The sequence below is a fragment of the Drosophila pseudoobscura genome, chromosome X (assembly GCF_009870125.1).
Source record: "Drosophila pseudoobscura strain MV-25-SWS-2005 chromosome X, UCI_Dpse_MV25, whole genome shotgun sequence".
NCBI classification, from domain to species: domain Eukaryota; kingdom Metazoa; phylum Arthropoda; class Insecta; order Diptera; family Drosophilidae; genus Drosophila; species Drosophila pseudoobscura.
This window is the reverse complement of record NC_046683.1, coordinates 49042858-49067589: the sequence shown is the minus strand read 5'-3', so window position 1 is coordinate 49067589 and position 24732 is coordinate 49042858. Positions and strand designations below refer to the sequence as shown.

Genomic DNA, 24732 nt, shown 5'->3' with positions numbered 1-24732 from the left:
CGATTATTAAATCAATTTCCTACAAGATTGGTTGAATTTAAGTTTTCCTCTTTATTGCATTGCTTATAAAATAAGGTTTAAGCAAAACCGGTCAACAACAATTTCCACTAAATTCATTTCATTACATGCTAACTGCACGCAAACTACACATTAACTACCTTTTCATGTAATTACCAAGAGCGTGTACGTTTCAAAAATTGTTGACCGTTTTTTCATATAAGCCTCATGGAAGCGCCTGTGTGAAAAACTTCCGTTATTCACTTTTTGACATGCCTTTTTCCGACATTTTCGAAAAAATTGTGATTTTGATGCCAAGCGATCAGGAATTCGATGCTGATTACGAATTAATATTCGATGTGGCCTGGGACATGTCCCACATTGGCATTTCTACAAGGTATCTACATTGGTGAATTGCACAAGAGGGTGAGTCCCTACACGTCCTAAAATATACTGGAAAATACTACTAAAAGTATACATTTTGTAAGGTGTGTGAGCTAGACAGGGTGTAAGCTCGGACTCGATGTATAAGAAATCTGCCAGCCCGTATGGCTGCAGGGTATACCTTGAGTTGGCAGCGCTAACATTCAAATTTGAATTTGAACTTAAAAAATTTTAATTTCTGAGGACTTAAGAAGACTTTTCTTGATTTAGACACACACATTGTTTTTATTGACTTGATATTAATCTTGCAATGAACAGTATTATAAAATGCAACGTTTTTTTTGTGGGTTACAGGTTGCCGTCACAGCTAATTCCATCATTTTGAATGCTTTTTGTGGGTTTTTTTTCCAAAAACACTTATTGAACAAGAAACGCGTTGTCTTAAAAAATTAACATCCAGATATATAAACATACATATTAATTAGGTACATTGTAATGCAACAAATCGTTAATGTTTTGCTGAGACCAAAAAAATTCATGTGCCGAGTGCTTCAACTGTTGGCAGATATTAATTACTTGATTGCTTTTTCCATTAATGTGTGTTTGCCCTCTCGATTCCGTAGGTTTTTGCTTTCTTTCTTCTTTTTGTTTTGCCTAATCAGTCTTTGCTATAAGCTGATTGTACATTTTTTACAGGGTAGATGCTGTTCTATGACAATTTAATGAAAACTAACATCCAAATAAGTAATGGTAATGGTAATAGTTATAACGACATAGTAGTATCTCGATACTCTAACAATAGGAAGACTACGGAGTAGTACGGTATACATATGTACGGTATGCTCAGGCAACAAGTAGTATATATATTTATATATATATATATAATAGACATTGTTATGATTCCTTAGTTCTTAGTTCTTTTAGTCGATTAACGATTGCTGGATTGCTGTGGGAGTGGGTAGATACAGAACCAGTCCGTGTGTGGGGGAGGTATAACACTTATCTAAATACGATCTAACAAGAGACGACACACACATACAATACAATACAATACAATACAAATATACATCAATTTCTAAAGTAATTGTCGATGGCTGCTGTTTTACATATGCGCAATTCCCGCGGGCATCCTACGGATCCTAGGGATCAATTTTGCCAAGCTCTATATCCTTTTCAGGGGCAGAGTCAGCGGCAGGGACAGGTGACTGTGGTGGTGGTGGTGGCTCTTCCACATCTATGGAGTTCTCCCGCTCTGTTATCTCGGGCATCTTCAACGAGAAACTGCTTAGTTTCCGCTCTGCCGATCCCAGCGAACTCTGTGAGTCCGCCTTCAGCAGCGTGGAGCGCCGTTCGTTGATCACTTTGAGGGAATCGTACATCTGATCATCGGCACTGCCAGTGCCCTTGGCCAATCCCCGTTCCATGGAGCGGGCATGGAACACAGAGTCATCCAACTCGCTAGCCACCGCCGTCTTGGGCCTGTAGAACTGCCGAGAGCTGTTGCTGCGAAACAGTGGGACAGCAGCTATCGTCTTCTGTTGATTCTGCTTCTGTTGATTCTGATTCGGATTCTGATTCGGATTCTCCTCTTGCTCGCTGCGAGAGAGAGGCAGAAAGTCCGGGCGCACCTTCTTCGGAGGCAGGCTGCTCGGTTGATGCTCCAGCGCCAGCACCTCATCGTAGGACCTATCCTCGGCCTGTTCGAGGCTCTCCTCCGGCACGGCGGGCTCCATGCTCGACTGCCCCGACAGCTGACGGACAGGAGGCGGTGGCTCCGAGCACACAGACAGTTGGCTTCTAAACGGAAAAGAGATACAAGCGTGGGTTTTCATATAACACTATCAAAAGGTTTCAAAGTGTCATTGCTCACCGAAAATCCTTATCCACCGATGGCGTGGCCGAGGGCCCGGAGCTGTAGCGCTTTGGTGAGCGCAGTATTGACTTGGGAATCACCTCCGGGCTGTGCAGATCGACCTGAACGCGCCTCGACTCAATGCTGGAAGTGCGACTAGCCACCGACGCACAGCGAGCCGTCCAGCGGCCACTGTACGAGGAATCCGACATGGTGGAATTGCTGCAAGAAATCATCAGATCAGTAAAAGGGCTTCCAAATCTGCGCTTTAGCATCTTTACCGCCTGTTTCCAAGAGGACTACGTCCCTCCTCCTGCTCGATGGGACGCTGGCGGGATAGGACATGCCGCTTGGCCGTGTCCGAGCGTTTGTTCCGCTCGCTGCGCTTTTCGGCGCTGGAGATGGCGACAGCCGCATGGGCATGGCCACTGCCGCCATCAAAAGAAGAGGCCTGCCAGTACACCCGACCCGCTGCCGGGGGCTGCAGCAAGGAGCACTCTCGTGTGGCCCGCTGGATAAGGCTCGAGGAGTTGCTAATGATGCGAGTCGAAGAAGAGGAGGCAGCGGCGGCGGCAGACGGGCCTGGGCCTGGGCCTGCCCAGGGACGCCCCTGGCGCACTCTCCTCACGCTGCTGCTTGCCGACGACGACGAGGGTTTCGGGTGGTGTCGTTGGTTGTGGTCGTGGTGATGGTGATGCGAGTGCCGGTGGTGGTGGCGCCGATGGCGTTTCGTGCAGCACGGACCCGTGTGCAGCAGCGTGTCCAGCGGCGTCGTCGTCATCAGGTGGTGGTAGTGGTGCAGTGAGAGCAAATTGGAGGGATTAGTGGCGGCGTTGGTGGTGGTGGTGGTGTTGGAGGTGTATTCAAGGAGATTGGCATGATCATGAGCATGAGCATGAGCGGTGGCAGCGGCATGGATGGTGGACAGATCGGGCACTGATCCAGTGCATGTGAGGCGGCGCAACTGCGGCGAAAAGCGTGTGGATTGGCGACTGGCGAGGTGGCGAGGTGGCGAGGCGATGGATGATGCAAAGAGAGAGGAATGGGAAGAGGTGGAAGATTAGCCAATTGTGTTTGAAAGATTCTCTGCTACAAATTTCCACTCCGCAATGAAGTTCTCCGAATGGTTTATGGCGCTTGCGCTGTCTGTGAATACCTGAGGGACTTGGAGAATTTCACCAACTCCGCGGTCAGTGCCTCCCTATCGAAGGGCTGCTGCTGCTGCTGTTGCTGCAGCTGCTGGTGATGCGGATGCGTGGCAGAGAGTATGGCTGCCTGAGGCTGCTGGTGGGGATCGCCCGGCGATGAGCGGAACACCCCGAAATGCTGATCCCAGCGCGTGGATTGGTATTGGGCACCTGCCAGAGGAAACACGAGATTAAAATATACCTTAAGGGCGACGAAAGTCCGTACCCATTCCCCGTCGCTGCGATGCGGATGATCCCTGATTACTCCGCGTTGGATTCTTGCTGCTGCCACCTCCTCCTCCGGCACGTAGTCGTGCCGGCACCACCTTCGCAGCCGAGTCGCGTGCCTCGAAGGTCATCACACAGGAGGCCACCACAATGAAGCCCCCAAAGCCCATCACAATGGGCCCCACATACGCAAAGTTGTTCAGATGGAAGCCCTTCAGGTCGTTCTTCACGCGCACCGTCACATTGCCTCGCAGCTCCGACCCCATCGATAGGTGATCCGCATAGTAGCCCAGGGTGGCCATTCCGGCGCCCAAGAGCATCAGCGTCAGGCCCAGGATCAGAGCCCGACAGGCATGCCACAAGCACTTTGAGGACATTTTACCTCTGACCACCTGCACATTCCATGTGGCTCCGGAGGCGGGATGCGCACGTCGCAGGTTCCCCAGGGAGTGCTTCCGCTTGATTGTGCCGCCGCCGGCGCGACGGGATGGCATTGCAACGATGCTTCTTAATCTTCACTGCGGCTGCAGAACATTAACGTTGATTTCTGAAAGATTTGTACGGAATATGCAGAAGGAGTAACGAAGAGATTGCTTCGACTTAATGATATAGCGGTTACACCATAAATACTTGAACTTTGCTGATGGAACACGTCTCTAGATTGAAACCCACAGCGTGGGCCGCAAGGAAAGGAAAGGAAAGGCTCTAGACCTGCCCTAATACTATCACATTCCTAACCTTTCCCATCGACCGCCATTCAAAAAGTATTAATTTTAGCCCAATTTTAATGCAGAAATAAAACAGGTTAGTTTTTAAGTAAAGAAGGAAAGTATCCAAAGAATGGTGGAATTTTCCATTTCGATGGATCATAAAATGTATCAAACAGAAGGTAACCTCAAATTGCATAATTTTCTAATCCAGATTCTTAGATTCAATAGATTTTGAGTTTAGAAAATAAAATGTGATCGAATGATCTGATGGATGAGAAATCTTCTAGAACTACCTAGCCTTGAAATGGATATGGGTCGTAGCCACGCACGGCATGTATTTTGTTTTTAGGCTCTCGGGCATCGATGTGCAAAGAGCATAGCGGAATCTTCTACAAATTTGTGCTCTGCATTCCACACAAATTGCTCAAGTTTTCACCAAATTATGGATCGAAAGGGGCAGAAATTTGCCTGTCTCATGGCCTCTCCACCGGTTGTCCGACTATAAGGTGTACCCCAGTACAGGCAGTTCTCTGGCTATTTATTTGTCACCAGTTTGAAGGGGAATAAGTACAGGAGAGCCATATCAAAAACAAAACCCAAGCTTAGAGAACGCTTAACAATTCGAAATTTAAGAAAAGCGAGTACAATGAATGCCATGCTCTGAGAATAGCTGAAGAAGCCGTTGAAAACAACAGAATAATGTGGATGGGACTTGAAGAATAGCGGACACTCCTTCAAGAGGCGCCACCACCGGAGCCGTGTTCGCGGCTGTGCCGCAATTAAAGCCAAACAAAACGCGAGCTCCCAGCGGAGGCCCAGAAGGTGGAGGGGCGATAGAGGGGGTCCGGGGTCCTGATAACAAGGCTCACAATGACAGCCTGGCCGCGTTTTCTTCTGTCTCCTGAGTGCTGCTTGACACGTGAGCCCCAAGACGCAGGCTGCTGCTTAAATTTAGACCGTATTCTCATTGGTGCCACTTGTGGGGCATGGGGATACAGCGGCGCCTCGCCTATTGCTGGGCTGCCCATCCAGAGTGACATTCCCACTCTCTTGCTTGCACTTATGGTCCATCATTAGCGGGATTTTGAGAGCCATTGGATGGGGTATCTAGAGCACACTTTCATTATTTGCACTGTGAGGTGTATTCAGAGGTTGAATGAGATTTCACTGATTGAATCGCTCGCGGAATATGCTACCATTCATCACCCGATGAAATATTATAGTAATTTGAACAGATTTCACTGGAATGGTAACGCACATTCCGAAGGTCTTTCAGATGGGATTTCATTAAGATAGTGCTTCAGACACTGCCGTATGCACTTCTATTCTATCAATAGAGAATTTTTCAATGCTATTGAATTGGAAATTCACTTCACAAACGTTCATTTGCAATCTTCAGCCATCAAACAAAGGATTTTCACACCGATTGCATACGATTTCCCCACAAAAATGTCACCGGGTTTCGTACACATTAATCGCTTACTTGTTGGTTCTTCTTCCCGTGGATGATACCTTCGGGCTGTTGCTGCTGCTGCTGATGCTGATGCTGCTGCGGATGTCGATGCTGTTGCTATTTGCTGTCGATGCGAGGAGAGCCTTTTGTGTGACCTAAAAGCACTTTTTGCCTTCGCGTCTGTATGTATACTGGCATGTGCATATATCTTCCACTTTTCACCTGTACTTTACCCTCAATGGTCATCCTCAGGAGTGCTCTATATCTTCATTGGCAGCTTCCATTTTCTGGCTTTTGCTTGGCTTTTCAATTTCCGAATAAAGAATGATATTTTATTTTCACTCCTGAAGCGTTTCCGCAGCTTTCTCGATTGAGGCAGGACTTCGCTGACTAGAGCGATGGCGTCTGCATCCGAGCAACCTCCACGCGCGTCTGATAAGACGGTGCCACAACACCACGAAGCATTCATCCCTCATGATATCGCCTCTCGATTCCCATAAATCTGAGTCTGCAGACTGGTCGAAATCGGCAGTGGATACCCGCTGCAATGGACTTCATTTCACTCTCCCAGGGGATGCTGGCCCTCGGGGGGTTGGTTGCTCTTTGGGGAGGTTTCTCCGTAGTTGGCATAACTGGCGCCACCTATTGTGGATTTCAACCTCGGGGGTGTTTTATAGCATCCATATCACAGTAGTATAACAGTTAGATAGAAACTTGCTTTTAAGCTGGGCTTTAGCGATGCAGCGGCTGCATGCTGACACAATAGCTCAGCGCGCAATAATATAAATCATTTTTATATTCTGTGCAGCATTGGCCTGTATGAATGTAACTCATGCTGCCATGCAGCCGCTGCATCGTTTGAAGCCAGCATTATACTTTCACACTCGTGACTCACTGCTTGTTATATTATACTTTCACTCTTATTATTTTTCACTGCTTGATATACAGAATCCAAGAAGTACACTGCTTTCAACAATCTCCCTGCTGTCATCGGAAACAACTGCTTGGTATTGTTTTGAGATGGTTCTGCCTCTCAGGCTGTCCTTTCCTCCCACACATTTACTGCTTTCAATGAGAACACTGCTTTCAATGAATAACACTGCTTTCCCAAGTCTATTTGCATTTGAATTTGAATTCAAAACCCCTCTCGGACTCATATTCACCACAAGAAAGAAGGGGTAAAAGCTTCTCTACTCCGAAACTGTACCAACCGAAAGTCACCACAAAGCGGGGAAAAACTCAACGAAAGCAGGACATGCGCAAAGAAAGTCATGAATGGTCGAGACGATACGAAGTCGAAGGACTCGGACTCTACGTCTCGGGAACATCAACAACAATTTGACAAGAATTCCTGCCTCAATTCCGTCGACGTTCATTCATAGGCGAAGTGTAACGGCGTGCTGACGTTCCTCCGTGCGTGCCGGATGTTCCGACGAATCCCCAACTGGCGGATATACGTGATGCAGTTGTTCAAACCGAATCGTTCCGTTCTCCACCGTGTGAATCCCATAGCCCGTGCGTGTTCTACGACAGGGTTTTTGTTTGTTTTTTTGTTTGAGGCAAAGCCGAAAGCCAAAAGCCAAAAGCCTGTGCACTGCCAGTGATTGAGTCTCGTCCTCGATGCACTCCCTGACAATTGAGTGGCGCTTCCTTGATCCGTACTATAGCCCATCCGTGTGTGTCCCAAAATCGAATCCCATACCGGAAAGTGAATGTGAATGAGAAGTGTTGCCTCCTTCCGGAAAGTAAATCCCGAACAAACCGAAATAAACCGAATAAAAGGAAAACTACATTTTGTTAACGATCGTTCCTAGAGCATGTAAAGCATATATTAACTTAATCAGCTAATCAATAAGCAGAAGGGAGCTAAAGTTTCAGTGCGATTCAGTGCGGAGGACCCAAGAGAAAGTTGCTCCTGTCCCTAAGTGAATTTATCAAGTTGATATTTACGTGATTCCGCCCCGGGGCGCCCCGACAAACAAATGGCAGAAGTGCGTGAGAGCCCTAATCAAGTGGCAGATGAGCAGTAGGTGACCCCCAATTCGAGTGGCAGGCAGCAATAGCCCCAGACGAAGTAAGAGCTCTAGGTGACCCCCAAAAATCGAGCGGCAGAGCAGCGTAAACTCCCAGTCCTCCAATGCAGTTGGCCAAATGTGCGTTAGTTAGTGCCGATTCCAAACGGGGAACACAGACTGCAAAATGCGTTTGAATGAACCAGCGAAAATAGCGTCTCCGAGAAATAAATCGAAGCAAGCCACAGGAACAACCACTGCTGCAACAGGAGCAGCAGCCGCCAGTCACACCACATCGATCTCCGCGTCCACGCGACCAATTGAATGCTCCGTGCGCAACCTGATCAGGCTGTTTATCCTAACCACAACGATCATGGGCAGTGGCAGGGCCATCGGTAGCGGCCTGGTCCAGGCCAATGCCGTCTATGAGGCCGTCAATCGGATCAAGGGCGTGGATCCCTATGGCTTTGTCGCCTCCGAGCAGCTGGACGAGCTGCTGTTGGACGCCACAGTGAAACTGCCCGCGAGAACCACACCCGCGGGAGCAGCAGCAGCAGGAGGAGGAGAAGGAGGAACCACAGCCACGCCCTCGTCGGACCACTTGCCGTTGACCACGTGGCGGGATAGTTACGGTAGGGAAAATTGCAAAATTGCTACTTGGAAATCAACCCAACGAGGGGGCGGCGAAGCGAGGTGGGCTCGGCGCAGGGCCATTATTATATAATTGTTTTTCAATGAAAGGCTGAAAGACTTTCACTCTTTGAATACTTGGAAAATTGTGATATATTCATTACACCTGCACTGAGAGAAAAAAAAAAATAGTTTTCTTTTGTGACAATTCCGAAAAGGCGTTTTTTTTTGTGCTTTCAAAATTTTCAATGGTGGTATTAAATCATTTAATTTGCGACTTAAGCCCATGGTTACTTCAAATTAAAGATAAAACGCTATAATTTCAACATTTTCATACTCAATGAGTAATGAAAGATTGTACAAAAAGGGCTCATCCAATGGATACGTTAAATATTTAGATATTTTACAATAAGATTTACGAGGCTTGTATAAAGCAAACTAAAAATGTATTAGAAAATAATCGAATTGGAACAGTTTAATATACAAAAAACAAGTGAAAACCGATGTTAGATAATCCAGACATTTTTATATCAAATGTAAAACAAATTCCAAAGATCTGCATTACAAAAAGAAATTTCTATATGATATTCTCACATATGTATGTATATACATATGTAAAGCATGGTTATATACAAACATATTCACAATGAAAACTATTTCGGAAAATATAAACTGCTTTCATTTGAAAGTGCAAAATTTACCAATTGACGTATCCGATAAATAATACAATAAATTATCAACAAAATGTTCTATTTTTTCTCAGTGCAATGTGGATAATGTTTAATATGTCCTATGCCCTTCTAATGTTCCTCTATATAGAAATGACTATCTGCCATCTTCCAATAAGTGGATTTGGTTTGCCACCAAAAATAGGTTTCCTGATTCTCTGATTTTCCAAATTTATTAGTCATATACAACCCCTTCCTTTGTACCCCTTCCCATTTTGTGGAAACCAGAAATTAGCATAGACCCTTCAGACAGACACTCGACCAGATATCCAGACCCGCACCCACACCCACACTTTCGCCCATGCTTTCCCGCCAGTGGGTGGCCATGTCATCAATTCTTAACTTTCCTTTCCCTTTCCTTTCTCTTCGTCGGAAGCAGATTCGAATGAAATCGATAACTCCTATGCCGCCGCCGCCGCCGCCGCTGCTGCCGCAGCTGCTGCTGTGCCTGCAGATGGGACCAGCCTGGCCTTTGAGGCCGATGGCAATGGCGATGTGGAGCCCGATTACGTCATAGATATGAGCCAGACATCGACGGTGGCCCCCAGCTCCCAGACAGCCTCAACGATCTTCGAGCAGCGGCTGCCGGGGCGGTCCCAGGATATGGAGTCCCTGTCGCTGCAGGCGGACGGAACAGGCGCCACAGCAACGGCCAAGGGTCCGCTCTCTGAAGCACCCAGTCGGAAGAACTCCCTTAGTAGGGACGACATGACCTTCCAGCAGATTGGTAGCCAAAAGATAAATGCCTTAATGCTGGCCACTACGGCGACAGTCAGCGGGGGTAGTGCCGCCACTAATGCGAGCATTGCGACGCCCACAGAGCCCGTGAGGAACAAAACGAACAACGTTCGCACTTCGGCGGTGAGGGTGGACAGCAACAGTAAGCACTCGCTGCCCAAGGGCCAGAAAACCGATGCGCCCATGCTCAATTACATCTTTGACACGTTCTCGGCGGCCAATAAGCACCACCACCACGATCAGAGGTAAGTGTGGAGTCGCCTCCAGATGGGAAGATGTATTCTTTAATACGCACCTGACGGTCTCACAGATATGGTCCCCACTTCGAGGACGCACAGCGGTTGGGCCAGGCCACGAATCTGACCGTGCAAGCAGGCTCCAGCATCCACTTGAACTGCAGGATTTCGCTGCTGCAGGATAAGACTGTAAGTGCATCTGACCAGGTCCAAATAATCAAGTGCTTTTTACCTGCTTTTGAGGCGCACATTTCCATGTTTATTTCCCTTGCTCAAAACCGCGCCATTTTGCTTTAGATCTTCTTCTTAGTGATGACACAATCAGTTAAAAAGTGCATCGATTAATTTTACATCGATGAAATAAGTTGCCTATTAGTTCATCGATTGGCTATCGTTATTTGAAAATTTGAAATGCCCTATAGGAAGTACTGAAATGTTTTCCCATATACACGCTCCATCATCATTTAGGTCTCTTGGGTGCGACATAATACGCAGGACGAGGAAAACGCCCTAGATCTGCTAACAGTGGGCATGCACACATACACGGGTGATAAACGCTACAAAATGGAATTCCAATATCCTAACAACTGGCGACTGAAGATAACCAATGTGAAGAAGGATGACGAGGCCATTTACGAGTGCCAGATCTCGACCCATCCGCCCCGCCTCATACAAATTAACTTGCATGTGAATGGTAAGTACGCGCGAGCAGATACAGACATTGGAAGAGAAGTCACTCAAGTGGTTTGGCACAGCTCCCAAGGTGATGATTGTGGACGAGGTGGGGGATCCGTTGCAGGAGAAGTACTACGAGATCGACTCCACGCTGCAGCTGTCCTGTGTGGTGCGCAACGTGGCTATGACCAGCTCCGTGGTGTACTGGAAGCACATCGACGATGTTCTCAACTATGACGTGACACGCGGTGGCGTGAGGTAAGTGAGAGAGAAAGAGGATAGAGAGTGCGAGTGCGAGAACTCCCTACTAACGAGAATCCTGGCTTGCAGCGTCAAAACCGAACTGATGGAGGATGGGGCCAACTCCACCCTCTCCATAGCGAAGATCAGCAAAACCGATTCGGGCAATTACACCTGCTCGATCAGCGAGTTCCAGAACTTTACCATTGTGGTGCACATTCTGAATGGTGAGGCCCCAGCCGATGGAATGCAATGCCAATTTTTCCCCCGAATGTGGGTAACAAAATCTCCTTTCTTTCCGTTGCAGGCGAGAGCTTTGCGGAGCTGCACCATGGCGGGGCAGGAGCGGTGCAGGCCACGTGGCACAATCTGGTGGCGCTGCACTTCCTAATGCTCATCCTGCTGGCGGCGAGTAGACTTAGGGCAGATTTTAGGTAAGGTTCCCAGTTGTTTTGTTAGGGTAAGCGAGTGGGGGGAAGAGGAGGAGGAAGATAAGCCTTCCTACGTACACATACATACACTTTTTTTTGAGTAATTGTTAAGATTTTGAATTTGTTTAGGGCCCCGGGGGCACAGGAGAGTTATTAGAAATAACTAAAAAAAATTTAAAACAAATATTAAGAGAAGAAAACGCAGCCTAAGTTAAACTCCAAGCGATCGTCGTGTGTACTAGCTATTATAGATATGTTTCTACGTCTATCATCAATTTGTACATGAGCAGGAGCACGCCTAGAGTTAAGTTTAGAGTAAGGCAAGGTGGTACAAGGCGCAGAGGCCAACGAATTTCCCTAGCAGAACGACACGTGTACGGTCACGGTCACGGTCTGGCCTAGATCTAGTTTATACAGGAATGTAAAGCATTATGTGTAAGTCACCAGAGGAGCGGAGCAGCATCAGCACCCCTCGCAGTTTATTTTGGAGCTGACCTAGGGCTGGGAGCTGCCTAAGAAATAGCTGCATGCGAAAGAACTCCTGCGGGGACTATTCAATGTTGAACTAACTATAAAGTGCAATACTGTCATATACATATTATATACATACACACACACACACACACACACACACATACATACAAGCAAGCGATCGACTAAATGATATGTTAATAAACGAATACTCGTATATATGCAATAATAAAGTGAACTATATATGAGTGCAAAGTGAATTCAAAGCTGCAGCTTATTGGAAATTTAAATTTGATCGCACCACACAATATCGATCTATCGATCAAAGTGCGTTTTATTCAATCCATACATCGATATGCAAACTCAACAGCTGTTCTTACAAGGAAAATGATGTAAACAAATTTCTTACAATTTTGATTTGCGGGTGGCAAAGTCCATTATGGCCTGGATGAACTCGTCTCCCTGAAAACGATTGAGGAGCTCCGTGCACTCAGCATCATTAGCCTTCAGGAGGTTCGCCAGGAAGCCCTCCTTGATCAAGCGTTTTCCCTCCTTCAGAGAAGTTGGTGGCAAAGCGGAAAACTCCCGCAGCTTGGGCCACACCACAGAGTCCAGCTCCTCGGTCTTGTAGATGCGCGACACAAAATTGAAATTGTATGCCTCGGCGGAGGAAAGTTTCTCATTAAGGAGCAGAATCTCCGAAGCTTTGGAGCGTCCAAGAATCATGGGCAGCAGAAAGGAAGAGCCTCCCTCTGGGACGAGACCCAGTTTGATGAATGGCGTGTAAAAGTATGCCTAAAATGATTAAGAGATGGCTGTTTAGCAGGGGCTATCGAGGTGTGAAGATCAGATTTACCTCCTCCGCACACCACGCGACATCGCAAAGTCCCACAATGGTGGCGCCTATGCCAATCGCAGGTCCATTTACCAGACTAATAAGAATCTTGTTGCAGTTTATAAAGCCCAGCACCATGGCCTTGAATACGTTATTTCCTTCTACAAGAAATGCTTGGATGTCGTCCGTTTGACCACTTGGGGTTAAGTCATTTCCGGCCGTAAAGAAGTCGCCCACGCCGGTCACCACCACGATTGTCACGTCCGCATCGTCGTTCACTTCTGCCAGCACGCGAGCCAGCTCTTGGTACGCCACTCGATTCAAGCAGTTCTTCCTTTTGGGATTGTTGAATTTAACAATCAGAACCTTGTCCTGCTTCTCCACTAGCAGTTCCTGGTACCCTTGGTATGCTGCCATCGATCTTTTTACGGAGAATCGCAGTTATCTCGACCAAGTGGATGACAAAGTCCAATTAATGTGCTATTTAACTCATGTTTATTGTTGTTACCGCCATCGGATTACTTTCGTGTGAGAGTATGCGTGTGTGTGTTCAAATAAATTCGTGCGGTATGTTAGAGATGAACGATAGAATCGTTCTGAGGTATTTTTAAAGTCGCAGTTCACGATGAAAGAACATCTGATTGAATTTTATTAGAAATTCCATTAGCCAAGCAACTAATGTGGTTGGTTGTGCTACGCAAGCTATTAATATTTTAAGTAGAATTCCAGTAATTGATATCACCATATTGGCTAGGTAAATCACCAACATTTTTAGCTATGAATAAATCTCTTTACATCGATCTGGCAGCTCTAGAAAGTACCGCAAAACATGATAAGTTATTTTTTGTGCTATAAACAACATTCCACTTAAGCTCTAATCTCATTTACAGCCATGCAAATATTAGCTTACAAGAAAGTTCAATGTTTACAGTTTTGACTTTCGCTTTCCAAAGTTCTTTATAACCTGCAAAAACTCCTCAGCATGAAAACGATTGATCAACTCCTTGCACTCAGCCTCATGAGCGTTCAGGAGGTTCACCAGGAATCCCTCCTTGATCAAGCGTTTTCCCTCCTTCAGAGAAGTAGGTGGCAAAGCGGAAAACTCCCGCAGCTTGGGCCACACCACAGAGTCCAGCTCCTCGGTCTTGTAGATGCGCGACACAAAATTAAAATTGTACGCCTCGGCGGACGATAACTTCTCGTTGAGGAGAAGCATTTCCGAGGCTTTGGAGCGACCAAGAATCATAGGCAGCATATAAGAAGATCCCCCTTCTGGGACGAGACCCAATTTCGAAAATGGAGTGAGAAAGTATGCCTGAAAATAATAAGATTATGTTCAAGATCGAGATCAAATTATTGAGAGGTCAAGTTGGGACTTACCTCCTCGGCACACCATGCGACATCGCTGAGCCCCACAACGGTGGCGCCGATGCCGATTGCTGGACCATTAACCAAGGTAAAAACGATCTTCTTGCAGTTTATAAAGCTCTTTATCATGAATTTGAATATGACATTTGACTGTACGAGATACTCAGTGAGATTGTCAGCTTTTCCACTTTGGGATAAATCTTTTCCAGCCGTGAAGAAATCGCCCACCCCGGTCAACACAACTATTGTCACGTCGGCATCATTGTTCACTTCCCCCAGCACGCGGGCCAGCTCTTTATAGGCCACGGGACTCAGGCAATTCTTCTTTTTAGGATTATTGAATTTCACGACCATAAGCTTGTCCTGCTTCTCCACTAGCAGCTCCTGATATCCTTGGTACTTCATCACTGTACTGTGAATGGCAGTGCCCTCGAGCAATTAACTGACAAAGTCCAGTTAATGCTGTGTTATCTCATGTTCATTGTTGTTTGTTTGCCACTATCTGATTAAACTAGAAGACGTTGTCCCATTCGGTCTAAAAATAAATAATGCGCCATAGAGATGGGCGATATTCGAACTTTCAAGTATTAGTATAGAACAAGTCACGGACAAAAGTAGGTGCCGACAGAAATGTTTTGAAGTTCCTATATGTGGAAGTGAAGATTCCATTAGCTATTATGATGATATTTTTCCTAGTATTTGTCATATATAGCTGCATCAGCTGTATGATGGTAGGGTGGAATATTTTTCTGCAATATAGATGTTATGATTTGCATTACACTCACGTCACTGTTTTAACCGTATTGGTGAGTTCTGTCACGCTCCGCTGGCTGAATTTATCTTTTTGCATTGATCTGGCAGCACTGTCATTTACCGGTACGCTTGAAAAAATATCGGATGTTTTATTTTGTGCTGTATTTACAACATCAACTTAATCGTTAATTATTCGCTAATCTCATCGATGACGGGCACATTCGCCAGCTCGGAGCATTTGCGCTTCCACATTACGAGCTGTTCCCGCAGCACCTTTTCCTTAGCAGCCGCGCGCGTAAGTAGAATTTTGGCCTTTTCCAACAGCTCCGTCTTCTTCGTGAGTTGTTCCTTGATGAATTTCAGTTCCCCGTTGGTGGCGTCCTTAAAAAGGTTAATAAAACACTAATTATTAATAACAAGGTGCAGATATAATATTCCTGACTAACCTTACTGCATCCGCTGCATTGGCTGCACTTGCTCCGCTTCTGGAGCTCTTGCTGCAGACCAGAAATCTTCTGCATAGACTCCGCATGCTGCTGTTGCCACTGGGCCACGTCTGAAGGTGTGGCCGAAGAGTCTACTGAGCTGCGTGACTCGCTCGAGCGCCTCCCGTCTTTGAGGAACTTATTCTCAGATCGCAGTTTCTCCACGAGATTGCGCAGCGAGAGAATAGTGTGCTCTGCCGACTGGCCCTGTTGGGTATTCACCTTGAGGCCGCTGCACTTGCAGAGCTCCCGCCTCGACTCGTTGCGTGCCATTTCCTCCTTGAGGGCGAAAATGTAACTGGGAAAGGATATATTACGTATTGCCTTCCCTGGAAGTATTTTTAGGCTGTACTTACTCCTCCAAGTGTTTGATACGTTTCTGCAGTCTATCGGTGCTGTCGTTCTGCCGCAGAAGATCCGATTCCAGCTGCAACTGGAGATTCCTTGCCTCCATCCGTATGTTCTGAGCCTCTACGCCCTGGAACCGCTCCTGAAGTTTCTCAAGTTCTGTGGTGAGAGCATTACTACCCCGGCCCTCCAGCTCCATGGCAATAATCTTGCGCTGCTGCAGTTCAATGCGGTTCTTCAGGGCCTCGATAAGGTCCAACTTGCTCCCATCGTAGAAGTCGTGGTTATCCTGCGGCTGGGGATGATGCGCTGGCGAACTGCACTCGCTACTGGGCCCTGTGTATGTCTCGGGGCTCTCCGACGGAGAACACGAGAACTTGTTCACGCCCACGTGCTGCAGGTTGGGACACGAAGGAGTGCGACAGCACTTGAGGGGATTGTTCGGAGCACTCGTTGGTCCTCCGCGCGCCACTTTGGTCTCTAGCAGATGCTTATCCTTCTCCAGCCTGGCAATCGTTGTGCGCGCCGCCTGCAGCAGGGCCCGCGACTTTTCCAGCGCCATCTCCGTTTCTTCCAGCTTGGCCTTGTACTTGTCGGCCTGCTGCTGCCAGCGCTTTTGCTTCTCCCAGAGACCCACCTCATTTGCGCTGCGCGTACGCTGCGTTTCTAGAATCTTTTGCTGGCGCTGCATTTGGTCGCGAGTATCGTCCAGCTCCGCCTCCAGCTGCTGGATGCGCTTTTGCTGGTTCTCGTTCTTCACTCGCGCATTGAGCTCCGTCTTAATGGAGACCACGGGCCGCTTGACTAGTTGCTGGCGCAGCGACTGTGTGAGTTCTCGGGCCTGCTTCTCGCGCTGTGTGATAATCGTCAACTGTCGGCGCAGGGCCTCCACTTGCGTGTGGTAGATCTTGTTGGTGGCCTTTGTCCGACTGAGATCGGCAGACAGCTTCCCCATCTGCTCCTCCGAGTAGTGGGAACTTTCCTTGAGGTACCTCTGCTGATCTTCCTGCGGGGCGATAAAAGTCTTCATATTTCTCTGGGGGATTCTTGCTAGTATGTTACTTACATGGAAGTTTTGCATTGTTTCCAGTAGCTCCTTTATATGCCTATCTTTCTCCACTATGAAGCCGCGTAATTCATCTACATCGGGATTTTTTCTCTCCAAGGCCTTTTCGTGTTTCTTCACGACTTTTAACCTGAAAAATGATACGTTTAGAGGTCTAACAGATCCTCTGGCTAATACTCACTTGTCCTTTAATTTTTTCACTTCCAATTCCCTTGCTTTCAGGCTTTTTTTGATGTATTCCAGCTTTTCCTTTAGCTCCTTGATCTGCTTATGCAGCGTTGGCAGTTCCTTGAGCTCTTCTGTGTCCTGCTTCTCCTGCTCTCCTTCTGGCTCGTGGTCTGGTACTTCCACTACCATCACCTCGTCATCTTCGTCGATTGCTTCCTCCTGCGCTTCCTCCTGCGCTTCCTCCTGCGCTTCCTCCTGCGCTTCCTCCTGCGCTTCCTCCTGCGCTTCCCCCTGCGCTTCCTCCTCCGCTTCCTCCTCCGCAGGCCGCTCTGGGGAGCTGCTGTCCTCGAACATTTCTTCGATCTTCTCGTCGGTGAGGTCATGGACCGATGGCTCTGCACTCGCGGAGTCTACTGCCACTGGCTGCTTAGGTCGCTGCTCCAGCTTGTTTCGCAGCTCCATGATCTCCACATCCTTTGTCTTGATGTTAAAGTTCAGATTGTTTACTGTGGCCCTGAGGGATTCGTTTTCGGCTGTCTGTTTGCTAATCAACTGCTGGCTCTGTTCCCGTTCAGTTTGCAGTAGATCCTGGAACTTCTGTATAGACTTATCCTTTTCCAGGAGTAGTGTGTGGAAGGAAAGTATAGTCTTTTCAACGACACCGCTGTGAGGACTCTCGGGCTCGCGGCTCTCCGCCTTAGATGCCTCCAATTGCTTACGCAGTAGCTCGCAGCGTTCGTTAGCCTCCAGGAGTCTGTGGGCGGGGAAGGAGAAAGGTGAGTAAGTCGGAAGGAAATTACTCTTAGTATTCACTACTTACGATGCTTGCATTTCCTGCAGATCCTGACGAGAGCCCCTTCTGCTCTCCCCTGATGTTTGAACCGCTTGATGCTGCTGCGTGCGGATGGCATTCGTCTGGACTGCAGTCTCCAGCAGCTTTACAGGCTCCTGCGTTTGGGTGGACGTGTCCGAGTGAGGATGGCGTCTGCGGGGCGAGCCAATGGGCGAGGATTGCCTATCTATTAGTTGGGCTGCTCTTCGCATGGCCGGAACAGCAGCCACCTCTGCCTCCGTATTGGTGGCTGGATCCGCTGTCCCCGTATTGGTGGCAGCCTCCACTGTGGCACGGGGAGTCGTCTCCCCAGTGCCCTGTTCACCGAACAGAGCGTGTATGGTCTGCCAGTGCTCCGAATCTGTAGATTGTCGCACCCTCAGCTCGGACAGCTCCCGCTGGACCTCCTCCAGCTTCGTTTGCAGGCTCTCGCATCGCTGCTCCAGCAATCTCGATTGAGTTTCAGACTTGATAAGCTTGATCAACTGCTTGGAGCTATCCTCCTGGGGCGTAACCTTTGATTGTACTGACTCCAGGGCCTCTCGGATAGCTGCCGAGTGGTCTGCCTTCTGCTGCTGCTGGTGCTCCACCAAACGCTGCTGGAACTTATGGTAGGCAAACACAAAGTTGGTGAGGAAGATCAATGGTGTAAATTTGGCATATTTCTCTTTCAGTGCAAACAGCGAATGCTGTAGGAATCTGCAGGAAAGAGAATTAGATTGGTATTTCATGCATAATAATATTATGATAGTATTTACTTTTGTTTGATTTCACTATTGCTGAGCTCTAGCTGGAAGTCCTGTTGTGCCTGCGCCATCGAACGCTCAGTAGCCTCCAGTTGGGATTGCAGACCGTCTGCCTTTAGCTGGATTTGTTCCCGCTCCGCCTCCAAGCGGGAGACCTCTGCTTTGACTGTGAAAGATAAAGATGAGAATGAATAGAAGAGGATAAGCTGCATGCCCCACTCACCACTATCTAAATCTCGTTGGACTTTGGCCAGCATTAGCTTCTCATTAGAGCTGCTCTGGAGATCGGCCACCAAATGCCGCAGACTGATGTGATTGTCGGTGATATCATTCAGAAGCTTTTGCTGCGAATGTATTTGCCCATTGGCCACTGATAGGAGACCTTCCAGTTGCTTTGTCTCCCGCTGCAATTCCGCTTGCTTTCCTCGCCAGGAGGCCAGTTCCTGCCGCTGCTGTTCGTACTCCTTGGCTGTCACGTAGTCCAGTTGATAGTTGTCCCCAATAATGCCATACTCGGCACAGATGTCTGGCAGTTTCAGTTCGCCCAGGAGCTGCTCCGTGGCCTGGCCCAGCTGCATACACAAGATGGCATTCCGTTGCTCCAGCTGCTGGTGTTCCTCGGCTGTGTACAAGTGCCGGCGATGTACATCTTCCAATTGATCCCGAGCGGCGGATAACTCGGCCTGTGTTTGCTTCTGTTGCCGCATCAGCACGGACTTATCTTCGATAAAGCGCAGCTCCTGGCGCCGGGATTCGGTGAGTAATTGATCATATTCCTGCCGCATATAACCATAGGAACTGCTATTCTTCTCCAGTTGCAGCTCTAAGCTGAGCACTTGCTCGTGCAGTTGCTGATTGTGGTTCAGCAGCTGGTTGCCATCGGCGCTCATGTGCAGACGCAGCTCTTCATAATGCTTTCGCAGGAGGGAAAGTTCCAGCAGCTGCTCTGACTTGGGAGCCTCTTCCTCTTCCATATTCGTGATGAGGGGGCGTTGGAGTCCAATGGTTGCTTCAGTGGGCGTGCTAGGACGCGTGGCAGTGTTGATAGCTGGAAGAGCCTCGTCCTGCTCCTTCGGATGCTCCTCCTGATGCTCCTCCTCTGGCATCTCTGGGACATCGCATAAACTTTGGACAGAGGAGAGCTCTCCCGTCTCCGAGTCGCTGCCATTTTGCTGCAGGAGCAACTGACGCAAAGCCTCTTCGCGTGCCTTTAGCTCCAACAGCTGCCCCTGTAGACGTTGGGGCGTGGAAATGCCACTGGGCAAAGCTTCGATGAGTCGTCGTAGCAGCTCTGAATCTATGGTAATGTGCTCGGAAGTGGCTGTAATGGAGAGTATGGAAGGGAGGGTGTCAAGGACATATTCCGAGCTCTTACCATCGTACTCGCGCAGCTTCTCCAAGATCTCGTACATTCCCATGCGCAGCGTTTCGTTTTCGGCCAGGACTTCATCGTATCTGCTCTGCATCTCTGTGCTGGCTGCACCGTCTCCCTGTCCGCGTCGTGGGGATTTTTCCACGGGCGTACTGGAGGGCAATTCCCCCACCTCACTGACCTGTCGCAGAACATCATCCAACACAAGGGGCTCTCCGCGATTTAGTTCCAATAGCTTTCGCCTGAGAGGATTCCCAGGTGAGACGAAAGAATCAAAGAAGAAATCTCCCCACTCACCTTAGTTCGCTCTTTTCCAGCTTCAGCTGCAGACGCAGTTCCTCTGAGGTACGCAGCTTCAGCATCAGTCTTTCGATCTGCTTGTCCTTGTTGCGCTGCTTGGCGCGCGTATTCTTGGCCAGAACCACCACGTCTTCGGGAATGTTCAGTCGGCGACGCAACAGCTCGTTTTCCTGCATCACTTCGTTGAGGGAATTGAGCTCCTGGACATAGCCTCGCAGCTGCTTTTCGCGCTCCGCCAGCTTCTGTTCGAGGCTCGCGCTGCGACGCAGCGCCGGCAAGAGGCCATCCTCTTCACGCTTGTACGATTCGAGAGCACTCAGAGCATGCATTGCCTGCTTGGCCTTCACCACATTATCCTGCTCGGAGGCGTCCAGCATCTCGGAGAGCTGTTGGACACGGGCTTGCGTCACCGCGAGGCGTTCCTCGATCATCTGGCAGCAGGCACGCGGCTGTTCCGGATTTTGAAAGCGTTCTCGTTCTTCGGTAAGCTTCTTCATCACCTTCGTAGAGCTAATCATTTCTTCGGCCATGGACTTGAGCCTTGCTTCTAGCTTTTCAATGTGCTTCTCGCGGGTCTCGAGGATCTGTGGGGCAAAGGATGTAATATTAAATAAGAAAAGGAAGCGGTGTCCCTACGTTTCGCAACTGCATTTTCTCCTCATCCTGTTTGCTGTGGCTGATCTTTGTGCTGGCAGCTAGAGTGTTCTTGCCCGTGGCCAACTGTTTTGTTAGTCGTTCCACCTCTTTTTCCTTGTCGTGCAGGGCTTTCTTCCAGCTGAGGCACTGGGTCTCGTACTTTTCGAGGAACTGACGCATCTCATTCTCATGCTTCTCGCGCTCCACTTCGAGAAAGGTGACATTGCCCTCGAGTCGTGTGATTTCCAGGCACTGCTGTTGCTCCTTTTCCCTGAGCGATTTGCGCTCCTGCTCCACCTCCGTGATGTCCTCGCTCAGCTGGAGAAGATTGGTCTTGATGCTCTGCAGCTCACGCTCCTGGACGACTATCGTTTTGGATTGACTAATGTTCTGGTTCTGAAGCGTCTAAAGGGAACGAGAGGTTGAGCATCCACTGAATAGTTTTCCGCCCTTCGTTCCACTAACCTCAATCTCTTTTAGCAGCCGCTTGATGTGCTTATTCTTGGTGTCGATGTTCTGCAGCAGCGTGTCCTGTTTGTCCAGCTCGGAAAGCGGATCGGACGAGTCCTTGTCGCTTGCCTCTGCTTGCTGGGCAGCCTCCCTGAGGCGCAGCTCTAGCTGCCTGATCTCTTCCCCCAACTGCAATTACAAATTGTTTAACTCTTCATTCAAAAAATCCTTTGATTGTCCCTGCATTCTCACCTCCTTTGTTTTACTTTTCAAACCATCGCGCTCATCCTCCAGCCTCTGAAGCATTCGCTTGAGCTTCTCGTTCTCGCCCTGCAGCCGTCCGCCACTGCCACCCTGTTCTAGTAGTTGGGCCGCCTGCTCGCCCTTGTACTCCAGCACGGCCAGCGTCAATTCTAGTGTCTTGCGTAAGGACTTTCGGGGCAGCTCCTCGAGCGTCTCGGCCAACTCCAGTAGCGTCTCGTACAGCTCCTGTTTCTGGCGCGCCGTAAATTCGCGAAACTTGCGCACAGATACAGTTTCCGGTATGTCCATGCTGGTGCTGGCTCATGGCCTCGCGCTTTGGCCGCTATTTTCGTTCTGAACAATGCACACTTTTTCCTGATTTTTCAGGCTACGATTCAGGCTCTCTCCTGAAAGTGCCGCTAACCTGTCACTTTTTTCGGTTGCTAGGTGACAGGTGGGTCAAAACAAACTCGGCTCGAATGGGGGTTGACTCACGTTCTGTGTGCTCCGGAAACGGGGTTGCTGCTGCTGCTGGCGCCTGTTAATGACCCACCGTTTGTTTTTGCTGGCATTTTGTTTTGCTACCTGCGTTCGGTGGCGTTGCGTTGCGTTTTGTCCACGTTTCCTGACAGGATAATTGCCCAAAAGAGGCGAATGCTCGCTCTGTGTGGATCCTCCACGTACTCCTTCCAACATTGGTTCGGGGAAGGAGCGGCTTGGTGCTCCTCCGTAAACAAAATGGCAATTGGTAACCAGGAAAGTGTTAATTGGCAAAGTGTCAAAGTACAAAAAGGGGGGAAGTCCCTGAAATTGAAAAGCCATTTCAAAGTTTCGCTGTTTCTCCTGGCATGTTATGCTTCTGCAAGTTCTTTTTGGCAGCTCTACACCTTCTCCTCCTCCTCCTTCCTCCTCTTTTAGACAGCTCGTTGAAGGCCCAGGCCTCCCAATTTTTGTCAGCCATTTACGTACATTTGTAAGAATAATTGAAACTAATGGCAAACGACTTTGGTTGCCCTCCCATTTTTGGAATCCCCCCGTGTCCTTCTCGCTGTGAACAACTGCAGTTGTCAGCCGCAGGGCCCGAAAATTGAAATGATATTTCAAATGGCCAATTACCAATTTTGGCTCTTTATTGAAACCAAAAGAAAGCCCCAACCCCATGACGCCCTTCCTGTTGCACAAAACATGGGCATAAAATAATTGAAACTCAATTTTTTAGGCACACAGATCGGGGAGACCAGCCTTGTGGCTCTTGGCATCCATTTGGAGGAGCATTAGCTCGTAGGTCACGAGTGTAGCCATCATCTGGAAGGGTGTTAAAGCCACAAGTTAAGGATCAAGGGAATTATAGTCCAAACATCCACAACCTTACCCCAAATAGACTCTTGCGTGTGAGGTAAAATAAACGATAGCCAGAGAGTCCAACGAACTCTGAGGTTAATTGACTGACGAACCGCTGCACCTCCTCTGTCCAGTGAGTGCTGGGCACCAGATAGAGCGTTCGAAGGGGCAGAAGCGAGGCATCGTGTATCTTGGAGGCGGACATGAAGACAAGGCTAGTGCGTGCCAGCAGGAAGAGCAGCGAGTACCAGAAGTACACATAATTAATGGGATGACGGAGCTTGCTGCAGCATCAGGATGGAGATCATTAAGGGTTTAATGGAGAAATTTTAGTATTGAAACTCACGTGAAGATAGCCAGCGCCTGATTGCAAATGACGTAGACATTGTTTGCACAGGACATAAGCACAATGTTGGACATGCTCTCATCCACGAGGCTCGCCAGCTCACAGAGACGTATGTGATCTCGGCGGATATCGTACCACAGGGTATCCGGAACTTGCTGAAATGGAATTATCAATAAGAGCAGGTGAATTAAGAGTTATACTTGATTGTCTTACACGACCCTGCAATGCCAGAACCCGATCTGCAAACTGCCGAAACCGCTGCGCCAGACCAATGCTCGTGAGGACTATGAAGATATCCATAAAATTCCATAGAAAAGTGAATGCTGCGTTTAGCCACTGTCATTAAAAATAATCAACAATTAATTGGGGAAACATAGTATCAATAAAATAAGCTCCCATACAAAGCCATAGCAAACGGAGAACATGTTGTAGGGCAGCAGCTCGAAGGTTTCTGAGAATTCCTTCTCCAAATAGGATCCGAACGACAGACGCGAGTGATTCGTGTGGCAGTGAAAGATGTGCATGTGATAGCTGTAGTAGCCAGAGGCATAGTACAGCAAGTGATCCACTGGAAAAAAGGGGATAATGAATGAGGAATCAACTCAATCAACACTCACCCACTGCCAAAGATCCCACGACACAGCCTATGAGGCGTAGCTTAGATCGAAGGCTGTGCTTGGACGGAGCATAGGGTGCAAACTGCATGAGAATGTCCAAAGAGCTCCAGGGCAGAATGAGTTTCGACCAGGAACGAGCGAAGCCAGTAAAGTTCAACCAGTTGACGATCCCCACAATCAAGAAAACCAAATTCACTGCAACAAAAAATACAAAAACAAGGATTTTGGATGAGGATTCCCCAAGAACCAGCAACAACTCACTCATGTTCTTGGCATTCAGACCCGTTCTAAAGAGAATGTTCGCCTGCATTACAGTTTTGATCCCTCCCAGCAGCAAGAACAGTCCGGTAAAGCACATTCCAACGCTTCGGAGGCGGAATTTTACATCCTGCGGATCCCGACTGAGTACATTTGAAAGGGGCATGATGCCAAACAGCTGTGCTACACACAGATCTGTAGACACAAGATGATACAAGGGCCACTGGCAGTGCAGGGGGAATGCATCACTTACATGGCCTGATGGCTCGATAGAAGGTATCCAGCTCCTTGAATTCCTTGCCGCCCTTGGCACAGCGCCATCTCATGGCCAGGATAGTGCGCTGCTTTTGCCGTCGGACCTTTAGGCGCCTCAGGATGCTATCCGGTGCCTTTGACATGTTCCTCAAGTCTGAACAGCAGCTAATCCAAGAGCTGTGTCTCATAATTGTTGTTTACGGATACAGCTCCCAGATCCGGACATGCGACCCAAGGCTAAAGCCTAAAGCCTGTAATTAGGTTCCACCGAAACGGCACTTCAGCGGTGTACAATGTATATTCTGTATGTGTTTAAGTTTTGCACTTCGTGTAAGCCTGAA

General features: G+C 48.4%; 6 protein-coding genes across 14 annotated transcripts; 1 reads left to right on the top strand and 5 right to left on the bottom strand.

Moving 5' to 3' along the window:
- Nucleotides 1-646: 646 nt before the first annotated feature.
- LOC4813264 (uncharacterized) lies at nucleotides 647-10326 on the bottom strand. Of its 3 annotated transcripts, none has more exons than XM_001353636.4 (6): nucleotides 10215-10326; nucleotides 3647-4195; nucleotides 3390-3591; nucleotides 2515-3225; nucleotides 2252-2455; nucleotides 647-2178 (listed from the first exon to the last, which is right to left on the bottom strand). In XM_001353636.4, the coding sequence occupies exons 2-6, from the start codon at nucleotides 4140-4142 to the stop codon at nucleotides 1521-1523; spliced, it is 2271 nt and encodes a 756-aa protein (XP_001353672.4). In that variant the 5' UTR covers nucleotides 4143-4195; nucleotides 10215-10326; the 3' UTR covers nucleotides 647-1520. The 3 variants fall into 3 exon arrangements, with proteins under 3 accessions (XP_001353672.4, XP_033241082.1, XP_015043012.2); XM_033385191.1 differs by having other exon boundaries at nucleotides 2515-2865; XM_015187526.2 differs by lacking the exon at nucleotides 10215-10326 and adding an exon at nucleotides 5842-6276.
- Nucleotides 7163-12232, top strand: dpr20 (defective proboscis extension response 20). The gene is made up of 7 exons (XM_001353635.4): nucleotides 7163-8455; nucleotides 9561-10164; nucleotides 10230-10344; nucleotides 10624-10849; nucleotides 10911-11088; nucleotides 11161-11297; nucleotides 11378-12232. The coding sequence occupies exons 1-7, from the start codon at nucleotides 8011-8013 to the stop codon at nucleotides 11506-11508; spliced, it is 1836 nt and encodes a 611-aa protein (XP_001353671.3). The 5' UTR covers nucleotides 7163-8010; the 3' UTR covers nucleotides 11509-12232.
- Nucleotides 12233-12256: 24 nt separating this feature from the next.
- Nucleotides 12257-13361, bottom strand: LOC6900614 (enoyl-CoA delta isomerase 2, mitochondrial-like). The gene is made up of 2 exons (XM_002134951.3): nucleotides 12829-13361; nucleotides 12257-12767 (listed from the first exon to the last, which is right to left on the bottom strand). Exons 1-2 carry the CDS (start codon nucleotides 13222-13224, stop codon nucleotides 12378-12380), a joined length of 786 nt encoding a protein of 261 aa, XP_002134987.2. The 5' UTR covers nucleotides 13225-13361; the 3' UTR covers nucleotides 12257-12377.
- A 77-nt stretch (nucleotides 13362-13438) lies between these two features.
- Nucleotides 13439-14783, bottom strand: LOC4812842 (enoyl-CoA delta isomerase 2, mitochondrial-like). The gene is made up of 2 exons (XM_001353634.3): nucleotides 14188-14783; nucleotides 13439-14122 (listed from the first exon to the last, which is right to left on the bottom strand). The coding sequence occupies exons 1-2, from the start codon at nucleotides 14578-14580 to the stop codon at nucleotides 13733-13735; spliced, it is 783 nt and encodes a 260-aa protein (XP_001353670.2). The 5' UTR covers nucleotides 14581-14783; the 3' UTR covers nucleotides 13439-13732.
- Nucleotides 14784-15060: 277 nt separating this feature from the next.
- On the bottom strand, nucleotides 15061-22558 carry Cep290 (Centrosomal protein 290kDa). 3 transcript variants are annotated; one of them, XM_033385189.1, is made up of 13 exons: nucleotides 21584-22558; nucleotides 21347-21520; nucleotides 20882-21286; nucleotides 20243-20829; nucleotides 19949-20187; nucleotides 18797-19894; nucleotides 18586-18739; nucleotides 17816-18526; nucleotides 17009-17749; nucleotides 16828-16957; nucleotides 15770-16767; nucleotides 15375-15711; nucleotides 15061-15309 (listed from the first exon to the last, which is right to left on the bottom strand). In XM_033385189.1, exons 1-13 carry the CDS (start codon nucleotides 21881-21883, stop codon nucleotides 15118-15120), a joined length of 6066 nt encoding a protein of 2021 aa, XP_033241080.1. In that variant the 5' UTR covers nucleotides 21884-22558; the 3' UTR covers nucleotides 15061-15117. The 3 variants fall into 3 exon arrangements, with proteins under 3 accessions (XP_033241080.1, XP_033241081.1, XP_033241079.1); XM_033385190.1 differs by having other exon boundaries at nucleotides 18797-19870; XM_033385188.1 differs by having other exon boundaries at nucleotides 18797-20187; nucleotides 21584-22017; nucleotides 22070-22558.
- Nucleotides 22559-22667: 109 nt separating this feature from the next.
- On the bottom strand, nucleotides 22668-24601 carry Gr61a (Gustatory receptor 61a). Of its 5 annotated transcripts, XM_001353632.4 has the most exons (8): nucleotides 24390-24601; nucleotides 24140-24331; nucleotides 23879-24073; nucleotides 23663-23829; nucleotides 23475-23597; nucleotides 23262-23416; nucleotides 22947-23199; nucleotides 22668-22879 (listed from the first exon to the last, which is right to left on the bottom strand). In XM_001353632.4, the coding sequence occupies exons 1-8, from the start codon at nucleotides 24577-24579 to the stop codon at nucleotides 22790-22792; spliced, it is 1365 nt and encodes a 454-aa protein (XP_001353668.4). In that variant the 5' UTR covers nucleotides 24580-24601; the 3' UTR covers nucleotides 22668-22789. The 5 variants fall into 5 exon arrangements, with proteins under 5 accessions (XP_001353668.4, XP_033241091.1, XP_033241093.1 ...); XM_033385200.1 differs by having other exon boundaries at nucleotides 23879-24331; XM_033385202.1 differs by lacking the exons at nucleotides 24140-24331; nucleotides 24390-24601 and having other exon boundaries at nucleotides 23883-23974.
- Nucleotides 24602-24732: the final 131 nt, after the last annotated feature.

Bases quoted from the DNA above. Each gene is read 5' to 3' on its own strand.
- Gr61a (XM_033385200.1), bottom strand. From the start codon at position 24,579: ATGAGACACAGCTCTTGGATTAGCTGCTGTTCAGACTTGAGGAACATG. The intron at 24,332-24,389 runs GTAAGTGATGCA...TTGTGTCTACAG, and splicing joins CTATCGAGCCATCAGGCCAT to ATCTGTGTGTAGCACAGCTG. The intron at 23,200-23,261 runs GTGAGTTTCAAT...CTGATGCTGCAG, and splicing joins CAGGCGCTGGCTATCTTCAC to CAAGCTCCGTCATCCCATTA.
- Cep290 (XM_033385188.1), bottom strand. From the start codon at position 21,883: ATGGACATACCGGAAACTGTATCTGTGCGCAAGTTTCGCGAATTTACG. The intron at 20,830-20,881 runs GTAGGGACACCG...TTTGCCCCACAG, and splicing joins AGAAAATGCAGTTGCGAAAC to ATCCTCGAGACCCGCGAGAA. The intron at 15,310-15,374 runs GTTAGTCAGGAA...AACCTTTTTAAG, and splicing joins AATGCAGCGGATGCAGTAAG to GACGCCACCAACGGGGAACT.
- dpr20 (XM_001353635.4), top strand. From the start codon at position 8,011: ATGCGTTTGAATGAACCAGCGAAAATAGCGTCTCCGAGAAATAAATCG. The intron at 10,345-10,623 runs GTAAGTGCATCT...ATCATCATTTAG, and splicing joins CGCTGCTGCAGGATAAGACT to GTCTCTTGGGTGCGACATAA. The intron at 10,850-10,910 runs GTAAGTACGCGC...GGTTTGGCACAG, and splicing joins AATTAACTTGCATGTGAATG to CTCCCAAGGTGATGATTGTG.
- LOC4813264 (XM_001353636.4), bottom strand. From the start codon at position 4,142: ATGCCATCCCGTCGCGCCGGCGGCGGCACAATCAAGCGGAAGCACTCC. The intron at 3,592-3,646 runs GTACGGACTTTC...TTCCTCTGGCAG, and splicing joins ATCGCAGCGACGGGGAATGG to GTGCCCAATACCAATCCACG. The intron at 3,226-3,389 runs GTATTCACAGAC...CCACCTCGCCAG, and splicing joins AAATTCTCCAAGTCCCTCAG to TCGCCAATCCACACGCTTTT.
- LOC4812842 (XM_001353634.3), bottom strand. From the start codon at position 14,580: ATGAAGTACCAAGGATATCAGGAGCTGCTAGTGGAGAAGCAGGACAAG. The intron at 14,123-14,187 runs GTAAGTCCCAAC...TATTATTTTCAG, and splicing joins TCGCATGGTGTGCCGAGGAG to GCATACTTTCTCACTCCATT.
- LOC6900614 (XM_002134951.3), bottom strand. From the start codon at position 13,224: ATGGCAGCATACCAAGGGTACCAGGAACTGCTAGTGGAGAAGCAGGAC. The intron at 12,768-12,828 runs GTAAATCTGATC...TAATCATTTTAG, and splicing joins TCGCGTGGTGTGCGGAGGAG to GCATACTTTTACACGCCATT.